General features: G+C 40.6%; 1 protein-coding gene across 1 annotated transcript in view; it reads left to right on the top strand.

The window, feature by feature from the left end:
- Window positions 1-15,938, top strand: part of dmc1 (DNA meiotic recombinase 1) — a 190,276-nt gene that overhangs the window by 68,736 nt on the left and 105,602 nt on the right. Inside the window, exons 6-8 of the mRNA XM_072588265.1 lie at window positions 2,642-2,694; window positions 2,846-2,887; window positions 3,180-3,252. Of these exons, the coding sequence (XP_072444366.1) occupies window positions 2,642-2,694; window positions 2,846-2,887; window positions 3,180-3,252 (168 nt within the window). The remainder of the gene's footprint in view (window positions 1-2,641; window positions 2,695-2,845; window positions 2,888-3,179; window positions 3,253-15,938) is intronic.

Below are 15,938 nucleotides of genomic sequence, written 5' to 3'. Positions count from 1 at the left end.
TAATCTCTTACCAACTTAATAGAATTCCTTGAGGAAATGACAAAGTTGATTGCTGAAGGAAGAGCTGTTGATACCATATACATGGACTTCAGTAACACATTTGATAAAATTCTCCATGGAGGAAGTGAAGTCGCATGGGGTACAGGGTGTACTAACTAGATGGATAGAGAACTGGCTGGGAAACAGGAGAGAGAGTGTAGTAGTGGAAGGGAGTTTCTCAAAATGGAGAACTGTGACCAGTGGTGTTCCACAGGGATTCGTGTTGGGACCACTGATGTTTGTGATTTACATAAATGATCTGGAGGTGGTCTGATTAGCAAGTTTGCAGATGACACTAAGATTGCTAGAGTAGCAGATAGTGAAGAGGACTGTCAGAATTAAGCAGAATATAGATAGATTGGAGAGTTGGGCAGAGAAATGGCACATGCAGTTCAATCTGGACAAATGAGAGGTGATGCATTTTGGAAGAACCAATTTTAGAGCAAACTCTATGGTAAATGGAAAAACCCTGGAGAATATTGATGTACAGAAAGATCTGGGTGTTCAGGTCCATTGTGCCCTGAAGGTGACAATGCAGGTCAATAGAGTTGTCAAGAAGGTATACAGCATGTTTTCCTTCATCGGACCGGGTATTGAGTACAAGAGTTGGCAGGTCATGTTACAATTGTATCGAATTTTGGTTCGGCCATATTTGGAATACTGTGTACAGTACTTGTCACCACATTACCAAAAGGATGTGAATGCTTTGGAGAGGGTTCAGAGGAGATTCACCAGGATGTTGCCTGGTATGGAGGGCACTAACTATGAAGAGAAGTTGAGTAGATTTGGATTATTTTAATTAGAAACACAGGGTGGGGGAGGAAAACCTGATTGAGGTCTACAAATCCATGAGACTTATAGACAGGGTAGATAGCAAGCAGCTTTTTCCCCCAGAGTGGGGGAGCTCAGTTACTAGGAGTCATGAGTTCAAGGTGCGAAGGGAAAAGTTTAGGGGAGATATGTGTGGAAAGTTCTTTACGCAGAGGATGGTGGGTACCTGAAATGCATTGCCAGGGGATGTGGTAGAGGCGGGCACGAATACATCATTTAAGACTTATCTAGACAGATACATGAATAGGCAGGGAGCAGAGGGATACAGATCTTTAGGAAATTAGGGACAGGTTTAGATAGAGGATGTGGATCGGCACAGGCTTGGATGGCTGAAGGGCCTGTGCCAGTGCTGTAACGTTCTTTGAGTAAAGGAGAGCCAGTGGACATGATTTATTTGGATTTCCAGAAGGCCTTTGACAAGATGCCTCATAGGAGGCTGCTAAATAAGACCTGATGGTGCTAGGGATTGACTGACAGGCGAAAGGGGGAGTGTAGGGAGGAAGGGGTGGTTTTCACAATGGCAGCTGATGATTAGTGGAGTTTCACAGGGGGCCATGTTAGGACCACAACTATTCATGTTTTTCATTAACAATCTGCATGAAGAAACTGAGGGCATTGTTGCTCAGTTTGCAAGTGACACAAAGATAGGAGGAGGGACAGGTGGTGTTGAGGAAGTGGGAGGCTGCAGAAGGACTTGGACATGCTGGGTGAGTGAGTAAAGTAGTGGCAGATAGAATGCAATGTGGAAAGGGTGAGGGTTTATGCACTTTAAGAGGAAGTGTAGTGGCACAGACTATTTTCTAAATGGGCAAAGGCTTCATAAATCAGAAGAACAAAGCGACTTGGAAATTCTCATTTAGGATTCCTTAAGGTTGACATGCAAGTTCACTTTGCAATTACAAAGGCAAATGCAATGGCAGCGTTTATTTTGAGAGGGCAAGAATACAAGAACCGTACTGTATAAGGTTCTGGTGAGATCACATTTGGAATATTGTGGGCAGTTTTGGGTCCTATATCTAAGGTGCTGGCATTGGAGGGGGCCCAGAGGAAAATAGTTTTGGGGATGAAGGGCTTGTTATATGAGGAGCAGTTGAGGACTCTATGTCTGTGCTTGATCGAGTTTAGAAGGATGTAGGGAGAGGCCTGCCTTGAATGGATGTGAAGGAGATGTCTAGGATCTGAGGACATGCTTCAGAATGAAGGGACACCCCTTTGGAATTGAAATCGGGCGGAATTTCTTCAGCCAGATAGCAATTAATCTGTGGAACTCATTGCTGCAGAGAACTGTGGAGGGGAAGTTATCAAGTGTATTTAAGACAGAGATAGATAGGTAAGGGGATCACGGGTAATGGGGAGAAGGCAGCTGAATTGGTTGAGAAATGTTAGCTGTGTTTGAGTGATGGAGCAGGTTCAGTGGGCCAAATGGCCTAATTCTGCTCCTATATCTGGTAGTCATTGTGCTTCACTGTTTTGCTGACCATGAGATGCTCTTCCCATTAGATTAGATTTCATAAAACACTTTTTAAAATTGATAATGACATATCTAGCACAATTTCACGAAACTGTTACAGAGCAGATTGTGCCTGCACCACTTCTATTACTGAGAGCCAATCTCCTGCCTTTTCCCCACATCCCTACCCACCATTTCTATTCAAATAATTATTGAGTGCCCTTTTGAATGACTGAAAGTATGTTCTATAATTTGACTTGCTATAATTAAGCTTAGAAAAATAAATAGTGAAATATTAACATTTGCTTCGTTGCTTTGCAGCAAACTGCTGGGTGGTGGAATTGAAAGCATGGCAATCACTGAGGCATTTGGCGGTGAGTGCAACAGATTCTGAGGCCCTAATACCTATAGGGAAGAAACAGGAAACAATAGTGAAAGCACTTCAAAAGTCCTGGTTTTAAAACACTATGTAGGAGATTTTTCTTTTATCTTTCCTTAGAAGTTAATTTCTGTTTTTATTTGCAGAATTTCGAACTGGAAAGACACAGCTGTCTCACACTTTCTGTAGTAAGTATCCCTCAACAAAGTTTTAAAATCTTCAGCCCAGTACTTTAAAAGGTTTTATTATCGATTGTAGGGGTGGAATTAGATCATCTATGTCTTTATTATAGTTCAAACAAAACACTGCAAATTATGGACTTTAAAGACCAGCAAAATTATTTTGCGTTCTTATATTGGTCCTTTCAATTGAGTTAAACCTGAGGTAGGAAACACGGTTATGAGATGAGCTAATGAACGTTTAGCAATATAACTGCCTCTGGTCAGAACAGTAGCGATTGATTTGTCTTTTTCATTCTAGTAACTGCTCAGCTTCCTGGACCGAGTGGATATTCTGGAGGAAAGGTGATCTTCATTGATACAGAGAATACCTTGTATCCTTTGTTTTGTTAGGTTTTTTTCCATTCTGTATTTCTTCTGTCATGATTTCTGATAAATAAGTGCGGCCTTTATATGGTATAAATCTGTAGGCTGCACACAAGTGGCATATCTTCCCTCCACACCCAATCTACTTACTTAATGACCACTGACACATTTATTTTTATGTGCTTTTATATTCATTGATGTTCTCAGCTTCTAAATAACCAATTCCCAATTTGCTACGGACATTTGGAGGCCTTGCAAGGCACTTGATCATTCGTTCCTGTTGCTAACTAGAAAAGTGTTGGGAATAGTTGTGCATGTGCACATTGCTTAGACCTTGTCCGTCAGTGGTAGGAGTTTGAATACAGCAAGAAAATGTGACAGTTTTGCACCATTGGAATGTATTTCTGTGGGAATTCCAATGCCAAAATTCATTAGTTGGGTATATTGCCTTTTTCTGTGTTTTTTCTTTCAGACTGATCTCAAACTCTTGCCATAACCCTGCTGTCTCCATACCCTTTGAGAACTTTAGCCTCTAAAATCTATTTTTCCTTTAATATTTTCAGTGTTTTAACCTCCACAGCATTCTATGGTAGTGAATCACTAATTTAACACCTTGTGAGTAAAGAAATCTCTCCTCATCTCAATCAGAAATGCAAACCATGAGACTGTCTCCTTGTTCTGGATCCCTGATGAGGGGAAACTTCATCCCTGCATTCTTTCTATCTAATCTTGTTAGAATTTTATGTTTCAGTGATATTTCCTCCTCTTCTGAATTCCAGTGAATACAAGGCCAGTCAACCCAATCTGACCTCATACAGCAAAACTGCCATCTCAGGAGTCTGTCTGGTGAACTTTAACTGCACTCCTTCTATGGCATGTGTATCTTTGAGTAAGGAGACCAAAACTGCATGCAGTATTCTGGGTGTAGCGTCACCAAAGCCCTGAGCAGGCTCCATTAAGACTTCCTTGCTCCTGTACACAAATTCTTCTGCAATGAAGGCCAAAACACTATTTGTCTTTCTAAAAAGGCATGAAAATTGCATTAGATCGGTGGAAATGGCTAAGTTTCTTAGAAAACATGGTAAACCTGAGCACTGCGAACAATTTAGAATCCAGCAAAGGATGACCAAGAAACTAACAGAGGAAGGAAATAGGAAGGCAAGGTGACATAAAATGTAAAAGTGGACTCAAAGCTTCTTTCAGCACATGAAAAAGAATAGCAAGAAGAAATGTGGTTCCATTGCAAGCAGAGACAATAGAATTTACATTGGAGGGCACAAAATAGTGGAGGAACCAAACAAGTATGAAACAAGGGGAGGGAGGAGATGGTCTAGTATTACCGCCAGACTATTTATCCGGAAACATAGCTAACTTTGAGGACCCAGCAGTTTGTGTAATTTTGAATTTTAAAATAATATCTGGAATTAAGAACCAACTGAAGACTTTGAAACCATTGTCAATTATCAGAAAAACCCATCTGGTTCACGAGTATACTTCAGGAAAGGAAATCTACCAACCTCACCTGCTCTAGTCTACTTGTGATTCTAGACTCTCAGCAATGTGGTTGGCTGTCAGTTGCCCTCTGAAATAGCCTAGCAAGTTATTCAGTTATTTCAATTGCTGTGAAGTCTCAAAGACCACCTGGCATTGACTTAGATACTGGAAAAGACAATGACAGAAACACCCCTCTCGACCCTGCAAAGTCGTCCTGGCTAACATCTGGGGCTAGTGCCCAAAATGGGAGAGCTGTCTCACAGACTAGTCAAGTACAGCCTGACATTGTCTGTGAGGTGTGATTCCCTGAGTATGGCAATGTTCCAGACACCATAATCACCATCCCTAGATATATCCTGTCCCACCAGCTGGACAATCCCAGCAGAGGTAGCACAGTGGTATACAGTCAGGAGAGGGTTGCTCCAGGAGAACTCAACATAGAGTCCAGACATCATGAAGTCTCATGGCTTCAGGTTAAACGTGGTCAAGGAAACCTCCTGCTGATTACCACGTACAGTCCTCCCTCCGCTGAAGAATCAATATTCCTGCATATTGATCAAAGTTTAGAGGAAGCACTGCGGGTGGCAAGGGCACACTTTGGGTGGGTACCACCTTCACATTGAGAACATCCATCATTGTGTACCACCGTGTAAATGGGACAGACTTTGAGCATCTATGTGGTGCTGTGGGCCATCAACAGCAGCAGAATTATACTCCTGCACAACATACAACCTCATGGCCCAGCATATTTCCCATTCAACCATTACCATTAAGCCAGGAGATCAACCTTGATTCAGTGGAGAGCACAGGAGGGCATGCAAGGAGCAGCACCAGGGATACATAAAAAGGAGAACTTGGTGAAGCTACCAACTAAGTAGTCTTGAATGCCAAACATCATAAGCAGCAAGTAATATACAGAGCTAGGCGATCCCACAATCAATGGATCAGATCTAAGTTCTGCAATCCTTCTACATCCAGGACTCGGTGTAATGATGGTGGACAATTAAGCAACTCACAGGAAGAAACAGCTCACAAACATCCCCAGTCTCAATGATGAAGTACCCAGCAAATCAGTGCAAAACACATGGCTGAAGCATTCACAGCAATCTTTAGCCAGAAGTGCCAAGTGGATGATCCATCTCTGCCTCCTCTAGCGCTGGTCAGCATGACAGAGACCAGTCTTGACCCAATTCAATTCACACCACGTGATATCAAGAAACAGTTGGAAACACTGGATACTGCAAAGGCTCGGCGCCCTAGCAACATTCCAGCAACAATACAAAAGATTTGTGCTCTAAAACATGCCACTCCCCTCACCAATCTCTTCCTGTACACTTACAACACTGGCATCTACTTGACAAGGTGGAAAATTGCCTGGGCATATCCTGTACATAAAATGCAGGACAAATCCAATCTGGCCAATTACCACTCCATCAGTCTACTCTCAATCATCAGTGAAGTGATCAAAAGTGTCATCAATAGTTCTATCAAGTAGCACTGCTCAGCATTAACCTGCTCCATTTAGATTTCATGAGGGCCATTAGCTCTTGATCTCATTAGAGTCTTGGTTCAAACATGGACAAAAGAATTGAATTCCAGGGTTGAGGAGACCATGACTGTCCCTGATATTAAAGCTGCATTCGATTGAATGTGGCATTAAGGAGCCCTAGCAGAACTGGAATCAGTGGGTATCAGGAGACAAATTCTCTGCTGGTTGGAGACATGCCTAGCACATAGGAAGATAGTTGTGGTGGTTGGAGGTCAGTCATCTCTGCAGGAGTTCCTTAGGGTAGTCTCATCGGCCCAACCACCTTCAGCTGCTTCATAAATGACCTTCCCACCTTCATAAAGTCAGAATTGGGGATGTTTGTTGATAACGTTCAGCACCATTTGTGATTCCTCATACTGAAGCAGTCCATGTTTAACTGCATCAAAACCTGGACAATATCCAGCTTTGGGCTGGCAAGTAATATTAGCATCACACTAGGCTGTGACCATCACCAAAAAAAATCTAACCACTGCTCTTTGACCTTCAATGGTGTTACCGTCACTGAATCCCTCACAATCATCCTGGAGTTTACCATTGACCAGAAACCCAGTCAGACTCACCATATAAATACTGCAACCAGAAGAGCAGCTCACAGGCTAGGAAAACTGCTGAATAACTCAGCTCCTGAACTTCAAACCTGGCACGAGGTTTACGAGGCACGAGTCACAAGTGTAATGGAATACACTGCACTTTTGTGGATGGGTGCAATTTAAAACAACACTAGGAACTTGACACCATTCAGGATAAAACAGCCTGCTTGATTGACACCAAATCCACAAGCATCCACTCTCTCTACCATGCTTGTTAGCAGTACTGTGTACTATCTACAAGATGCACTGCAGAAATTCACCAATATCAGTCAACACCTTCCAATGCCCCAACCACTTCCATCTAGAAGGACAAGGGCAGCAAATACATGGGAGTACTTTAATCTGCATGTTCCTATCCCACACTATTTAGGTATTGAATCTGCAAGTTTGTAGGTGACATAAAGATTGGTCAGGTGGTTGACAATGAGGTTGTGTGTCTTGGGCTACAGGATGATATAAATGGGATGGTCAGATGGACAGATAAGTTGCAGATTGAATTCAACCCTGAAAGTGTGAGGTGATAAACTTTGGAAGGAATAATTTGGCAAGTATTGATGGCATGACAGTATGAAATTCTGTGGAATAAAGGGACCTTGGCGTGTTTGTCCATAGATGTCTGAGGGCAGAAAGGCATTTTAGTAGGGTGGTGAAAAAAGCACATAGGCCACTTGCCTTTTTCAATCAAAGCATAAGATTACAAAAGCAAGGAAGTCATGATGGAATTGTAAAGAAGTTTGGTGAGACCACAAGTAGTGATGTGTGCATTTCTGGTTACCGCATGACAGGAAGGATGTAATTGCACTGGATGGGTTGCAGAGGAGATTTACCAAGACACTGCCCTGGATGGAAAATTTAAGTTATGAGGAAAGGTTAGATGGATTTGTGATATGGAACAAACCAAATCCCCTCACAACTTATCAAGAAGATAGCATAGATCCTAACTTTTATCTTATTTAGCAGCAAGTGTAAGACACTATGTTCCAGCTGTAATTCAATTGAATAAACTAGTAGACTTTAACAAATTTATTTTCACAGCACAAGTAAAATGCAAACAAAAAATGGCACAACTTAACGCTATTAAAACACTTTTTAAATTTAACCTATTATCCTAATCAACCAGTTCAGAGATGTTATTACACACCTCTGGAGCAGGTGGGACTTGAACCCAAGCACCTCTGGCCCAGAGGCACAGTCACTACCACTGCACCACAAGAGGGGAAGAAAAGGAATGTCATGCATTGGCTAGGAATCAAATCTGGGTCTCCGGCGTGACAGGCGTGAATTCTACCACTGAGCATTTAATATATAATTAACTACTGCTCATCAACTGTTTCAGTATAGCAGCATTTCATAAACACAACCTTGGCAAAGGCAAATTCATCAAAACAGATTTGCTCACGTGCTATCTCCAGAAGAAAGGAACACCTGAAGAAAGGCACAGTGGCACAGTGGTTAGCACTGCTGCCTCACAGCGCCAGAGACCTGGGTTCAATTCCCGCCTCAGGCACTGACTGTGTGGAGTTTGCACATTCTCCCCGTGTCTGCGTGGGTTTCCTCCGGGTGCTCCGGTTTCCTCCCACAGTCCAAAGATGTGCAGGTCAGGTGAATTGGCCATGCTAAATTGCCCATAGTGTTAGGTAAGGGGTAGATGTAGGGGTATGGGTGGGTTGCGCTTCGGCGGGGCGGTGTGGACTTGTTGGGCCAAAGGGCCTGTTTCCACACTGTAAGTAATCTAATCTAATCTAATCTAAAAACCAAAACACCAAACATCTGGCAACAGAGAGAGAACTCAAGCTTCTTGGTTGCTGCAGAGAGACAGAGCTGTATCTAACAAGCTTCAACTCCAAAAGCTCTAACTTTTTCATCTGAAAGCAAAACTAAAACTCTGGGTCTGTATGAGTCTGATTCCACACACTCGTGCTTCTTTTACCTAATTTGAAATAAACCTAAAGCTATTTACCGTATTTTCCATGGTTTCCTCTTCAAGAGAAACAGGACAGAACAAATCCCTCTTAATGGCACATCCCTCTTATTGTCACACTTGTGTTGTTTTTGTTGGAGCAGAGAAGGAAAAAGGGGTGATCTGATTGACGTGTATGAGATTATGAGAGCCATGGGCAGAGTGGATATGAAGCAGTTGTTCCACTCAGTTGAAGAGTCACGAGGGGATGAGAATTCAAGGCGAAGGGTTGGATGTTTATAGGGGATGTGAGGAAAATACAGCATGGAAATAGACATTTTGCTCCAACCAGTCCATACTGACCATAATCCCAAACCAAACTAGTCCCACCTGCCTGTGCTTGGCTTGTATCCCTCCAAATGTTTCCTATTCATATACTTATCTAAATGTGTTTTAAATATCATCACTGTACCCACATCCACAACTTCCTCTGGAAGTTCATTCCACACATAAACCACTCTGTATAAAAAAGTTGCCTTTCATGTCTTTTTAAAATCTTTCTCCTATCATTCATCCATTCATGCGCGTCACTAATTAGATGACGAGACATTTGGCTATTATTGCACTCACCATCTGAATGGATTGTGTCCTTTGAGTTTTTCCGTCGCTCATCAATGTAAAAGTAACCCCTGTCTAGCTAACCACAGCCAGATGATGTTAAAGGGAATGGGAATAGGGTTGAGCTAGGGTTATTCAACCGACAAGTTAGCTACCCAACTAGCTCATCACCTGTTGTGTTGGCAAGTACAGATTTAATTTTATTCACTCTGACTAAAATCATTCTAACGTTTAAAATACTCTCTAAAACTTAATAAAATCAGATAAACTTAAAAATTAATTATGTCCCATAGAGAAGCTAATAGAGTCCATTAAAGATCCATAAAAATTCTGAGCAGTTCGAGAGTCAAGGATAAAACCAGATTTGTGGTATTCTGTGCAAAAGTCTTATATTTTATGATCCCGTGTTCTTTCATCAAGTCATTGTTCTTATTGAACCATTTGCCTCGGGATCCTATCACAAATCCGCGGAACGATATAAAGGTTCCTTCAACAAGATCCATGATTTCCTTCTTTAGATGTTTATATTTTTCCTACTTTTTCATCCCAAACTTGCTTTAACAAATTTTCTTGGTTATCCATCTGAATTGTAACGTCCACAACGCTAATAAGATTGTCTTTCTTAAATATTATCTCTGGAATCCAAAGTTTTCCTATATTATCCTTAATATGGGGTTCAATGTAAGTCATCCATCCTTTAGTTTTAACAAATTTAGTTGTTTCTTCCACCATCCTATTATGTCTTTTAATACGCATATTTTTCACATATGGGCGTCAGCCCGAAATGTGTACAATCATCTCAGTTCCTTCGTTGTATCTCCTACAGCTCTTTACATTAAATGGCCTTCCATACGATAATGTCGCCCTAGTTAGATACAGGTTTGTTCGTAGGAGGATTGAATTAATCACTTTCAAGGTCTTCATGTATTGTATTCCCTTCAGCCAATTATTGGAGATTTTATCATTTTTACAGTAATGAATGCCTGCACCCTGACAGGGCAAGGCCATCCATTTTTGCAACTCCAATTCTCTCCATTTAATGTAATTTTTACTGCTATATTCTTAAATTCCTTCAATATTCTCTCTATCATCGACACTCGTTCTTTCTTCTGGTTGGCTGATTAAATATGGATTCCAAATTTCTTTCAAATTGCTCAAATTTTCCATTGCTGTCGTTATATTAGTCCCTTCAAACAGAAATGAGGCATGTAAAATTTTGTCTGAAGATTCAAATTTCTTAATACAGCAATCAGAATAAACGTTGATAATTTACTCAATCCAAGGCCACCGACGCAGCTTCTAGCATATAGCATCCCATTTGCGATTGATTGTAGGAGATGCAACATTTCTTTTCCTGAACCCTTAATTAAATTATTTAACTTATTTAAATAATTCTGGATGCCTCAGATAATATAAGGTAATAATAAATTCTTGGGATAAAATAAGTTTTTAATAATTCAAATTTTTGAACTAGCTTTAATAACATACCCTTTAAATTCATAATCCATTTACTTAGCTGATCTTCCCAATGTGATTGACCTATTCCAATCCAAGGATCTATTTTTGCACCTAAATACTTATCCGTACTTCCTGGCTCGATGTATTGTATATCGTGATTATTAAACTTCAAATTTACCTTACTACTATAAATGAACGTTTTATTCCTATACATAAAATGAAAACCTTTCATCTTTTTGACATTAACTTCTAACCCAGTATTATCACAAAAGTTTTGCACTAATTTTAAATTGTATATTATTACCTTCGTAGGATTGACTAACCAGAGCTATGTCATCTGTGAAGGCGAGAGATGCACAATGATAACTGTCACCTTCGGGACCCAAAAAGATCCCTCTTTTACCTTCTTCAAGCGTGCTGTTGAGGGGGTCCATTACAATATTAAAAAGAATGGGTGACAAGGAATCACTTTGCTTTACTTCTTTTAAAATGTTAATCAAGCTTGACTTACAGTTAAAACCCTCTATTACTGTATAATTATTATTATAAATATTAGCAATTAAGTTGATGAATTCTGGGGGAAGCTGCAGTCTTTTCAATGAACTAATTATCAATTTATGCCCCACTGTGTCAAAGGCCTTAGCCAAGTCTACAAACATTACTGTTAATTCTTTTTTTCTTTTCTTGGCTCCATTATTAATATTAGTGAGGATTTTGATATTTTCCTCACAGCCAGCGACTCTAGTGAGGAAACCCTTCTGACATTAAAGCAACTACCTCGCTTAATCTTTTTGCAATAATTTTGGTAAATCAAAATTGGACCTATTGTTATCGGTCTCCAATTATCTATATCCTTAAGTTCTTCCTCATCATTTGTTTTTGGGATTAGTACTGTTCTACTAATTTTCATAGAGTCTGGAATATTGCTCATTTTTAACCAAATTGATAAAGTTCTTGAAATTACATTATTATCCTTATTAAATACTCTAATTATATCTTTAACCAATATCTGGGCAGGCCCTGCTGTAGTTTTGACATCAATTGCCTTAACAGCTTGATTGACATCCTCAACTGATATAGGTCTGATCAGCATTTGCTTAGCAAACTGTTTAAATATTTAACTAAACCTCTTAAATTACTTCGTTTAAAACTGATAGTTTGCTACTAAAATCTCTCTCCAAATCATCTTTTCTTAACGAACATATACATTTTGTAGGGGCCCCCATTAGTGATCTAGCTAGGTACTGTCTTTTAAATTTATAGATTTTAAATCTGTATTTCCTTAAATTATCCTTTTTTCTTACTATACTTTTTTGCATTGCTAATTATTACCAAGTTATCTTGCCAAGCGCTGTTATTTTTAACTTTTACATTCAACCTTCATTTTCTTATTATCTTCCTTTTTAAATAACTGATCTATAATCTCATCCATAATTTTTTCATTGTCATTTGCCACTACTTGTTTATTTCTACTTATTCAGTTGTCAAGAGGACAGGATCTGAGAGGAGCCATCTCAACAGATCTTTCAACTCTACTTTGTCCCATCTCGACACCAAAATTGGTCCCCTCGTGCCTGTCCAAGGGCAGCCGTGTCGAGAGTATCCACCTTCAAATGTTATCTAGCGAACTCACCTACTCTGTTTAATCTGTCTCTCACCTCCGATACATAATCCAACTGTGAGATCTCTGACTTTGGACCTATCAGCCTTCCTTAAATTAATTTTAAAGACCCTCTGACTTCATGTCCAAATATCAATTCAATGGAGTAAACTCAGTCGGTTCATTTGGAGAATCTCTAATAGCAAATAATATAAATGGGATACCTTTATCCTAATCATTGAGATGATCTTGGCAATAAGCCCTCAACAGTGTCTTTAGGGTCTGATGCCACCTTTCCTATGCTTCCTGGGATTCAGGATGGTATGCACTTGATGTGAAGTGTTTGATGCTTAAACTATCTATGACTTCCTTAAATAATTGGGGCAATAAAACTGAACCCTTGGTCTGTCTGGATCTCATTGAGTATTCCATAATGGGTAAAGAAAGCAACTCCTCTAGAACCTTTTTAGCCTTGACATTCTGTAATGGAACTGTCTCCGGAAACCTGGAAGACACATCCATTACAGTTAGCAAATATTGGTTCCCACCTTTGGTTTTAGGGAGGGAACCCTAAATTCAATTATAACCATGTAAAAGGTTCTTCAAATGCATGAATTGGCATCAAATGTACTGGTTTTATTACTGCCTATGGTTTTCCTAACATCTGGCACGCATGACAGATACAGCACAATTCTTTATGTAATCCAGGCCAGTAAAAATGCTCCTGTATCTTAGCCTGAGTCTTCCTCACTCCTCAGTGACTTCCTACAGGTAATTGATGTGCTTCCTGCAATACTTACTGGTCAGTATTCTCGTGGCTACACAATCTGGTGAACTTCTGCCCACTTCTCACCTGCACTAACCTGCCATGGTCTTCATTTCGACCTTAAGGTTTTCTCCTTAAGGTATTAGAATTCTGGAATACACAGATTCCTGTTCTGTGCAGGCTTTATCATTTCATTTCTTAGATGTAACTCCATTAATCTTTCAGAACGAAACACCTCTATCTGATCCTCTCCCTGCTTAGGTTTTCGCTTTACCATCTCATCAGAGTGTCAGCTAACTGGACCTCAACTCTTCATCTTTTCCTGTTGTTTTCCTTCCTTGTTTCAACTTAAGGCTGTGGGATCTTGACACCACCCAGTCTGGAAAAATTCCAGGGTATTTTTCCTTTAACTCCTCAGTTCCCTGGTTTTAGTTTGTCTTTTCCACTACAATGGGCATCACTTCCATCTGTGATCCAGCTTTATTATTTCCATGAATAAACTATATTCCTGGAATAGCCAATTTTTCCATCATATCCCCAGTCTTGATTGGACTTTCTAGCCTTACCTCACGCAGGGGAACTCTACTCCTCTCTCCATTTACTCCACAGATTACCACTCTCACAGGCTATATTTCAGAAGGAGTCCAAATATTTTCACCTCTTACAATTAGAGTAAGACTAGCTCCTATATCTCTCAACATTTTAACTTCTTTACCTACTCGCCCTGGGTAAATCTTACCCCACAGATAAAGTCTTTGAAAAGATCGGGCGTAATCTTGCTATCCAGCTTGTGACTAGGCTTTACACTCTCCTGCAGTTCCTCTATTTTTCTTGGAATTTCCTTCACTACATTAAGTAATCCCACTGGTTCAGCCTGCTTTACCACATCCTTTTTCCTGTGCTTTCCTAAACCACCAGTATTGTGACTGTGTGTCTCATCTCATTGCAGTGAAAATACCTGAGGTGTTTCACCTCTTTTCTACCCTCTTGGGTTTCTTTTTTCACATGTGGTAAACTGTTCCTAGTGTGATTTATTTTTTGTTTCACGTTGAAGAATCTCCTGGTTTCCCAAATGCTATCCCTCATGGAATGAAATTGCTGTCTGAAGCTAGATTTCAATTTATGCACTAATGCGTACTCATCCACCCTCTCTGCAGCTCTTCTCACTAATTTAACTTTCTGTTCCTCAACATAAGACCATAAGAAATTGAAGTGGAAGGGAGGCCATTTGGCCCATCAAGTTCACTCCGCCATTTAATCATGGCTGATGGGCATTTCAACTCCACTTACCCGAACTCTCCCTGTAGCCCTTAATTCCTTGCGAGATCAAGAATTTATCAATCTCTGCCTTGAAGACGTTTAATGTCCCAGCCTCCACTGCGCTCAGTGGCAATGAATTCCACAGGCCCACCACTGTCTGGCTGAAGAAATGTCTTCTCATTTCCATTCTAAATTGACCCCCTCTAATTCTAAGGTTGTGCCCATGGGTCCTAATCTCCCAGCCTAATGGAAACAACTTCCCAGCATCCATCAATAAGCCATGTAAGTTTCTACCAAATCACCCCTCAACCTTCTAAACTCTAATGAATACAATCCCAGGATCTTCAGCTGTTCATCTTGTGTTTGGCTTACCATCCAAGAGGTCAGCCGTGTGAATCTCCACTGGACATGCTGCAGTGCTAGTATGTCCTTCCAGAGGTGTGGGGCCCAAAATTGCATACGGTATTCCAAATGGGGCCTAACTAGAGCTTTACAAAATCTCAGAAGCATATTGCTGCTTTTATATTCCAACCCTCTTGAGATAAATGACAACATTATATTTGCACTCTTAATCACGGACTCAACCTGCAAATCAACCTTCAGAGAATCCTGGACTAACACTCCCAGATTCCTTTGTATTTTGGCTTTATGAATTTTCTCACCGTTTAGAAAATAGTCCAATCCTGTATTCTTTTTTCCAAAGTGCAAGACCTCGCATTTGCTCACATTGAATTTCAGCAGTCACTTTCTGCACCACTCCTAAACTGTTTAAATCTTTCTGCAGCATCCCCACCTCCTCAGTACCACTTGCCTGCCCATCTAACTTCGTAACATCAGCAAATTTTGCCAAAATGCCCCCAGTCCCTTCATCCAGATCATTAAAGTGAACAGCTGCAGCCCCAACACTAAACCCTGCGGGACACCAATTGTCACAGGCTGCCAAACTGAAAAAGAACCTTTTATCGCAGCCAATCCTCAAACCATGCCAGTAGCTCACCTCAAACACCATGGGCTCTCAGCTTACTCAGCAGCCTCCCATGAGGCACTTTATCAAAGGCCTTTTGGAAGTTGAGATAGATAACATCCTCTGGGTGTCCCTGGTCTAACCTACTTGTCAGCTCTTCAAAGAATACTAACAGGTTTGTCAGGCATGACCTCCCCTTACTAACTCTATGCTGACTTGTTCTAATCTGACCCTGCACTTCCAAGAATTTAGAAATCTCATCGTTAACGATGAATTCTAGAATTTTACCAACAATGGAGGTTAGGCTAATCAACCTATAATTTTCCATTGTTTGTCTTGAACCTTTATTGAACAAGGAGGTGACAACAACAATTTTCCAATTGTCTGGGACTTCCCCTGACTCTAGTGACTTTTGAAAGATCACAACCAACGGCTCCGCTATTTCCTCAGCCACTTCTCTCAGAACTCTAGGATGTAGCCCATCGGGGTCAGGAT

The sequence above is a fragment of the Chiloscyllium punctatum genome, chromosome 18, assembly GCF_047496795.1.
Source record: "Chiloscyllium punctatum isolate Juve2018m chromosome 18, sChiPun1.3, whole genome shotgun sequence".
In the NCBI taxonomy this organism is placed as follows: Eukaryota; Metazoa; Chordata; class Chondrichthyes; order Orectolobiformes; family Hemiscylliidae; genus Chiloscyllium; species Chiloscyllium punctatum.
This window is presented reverse-complemented; position numbering and strand designations above follow the sequence as displayed.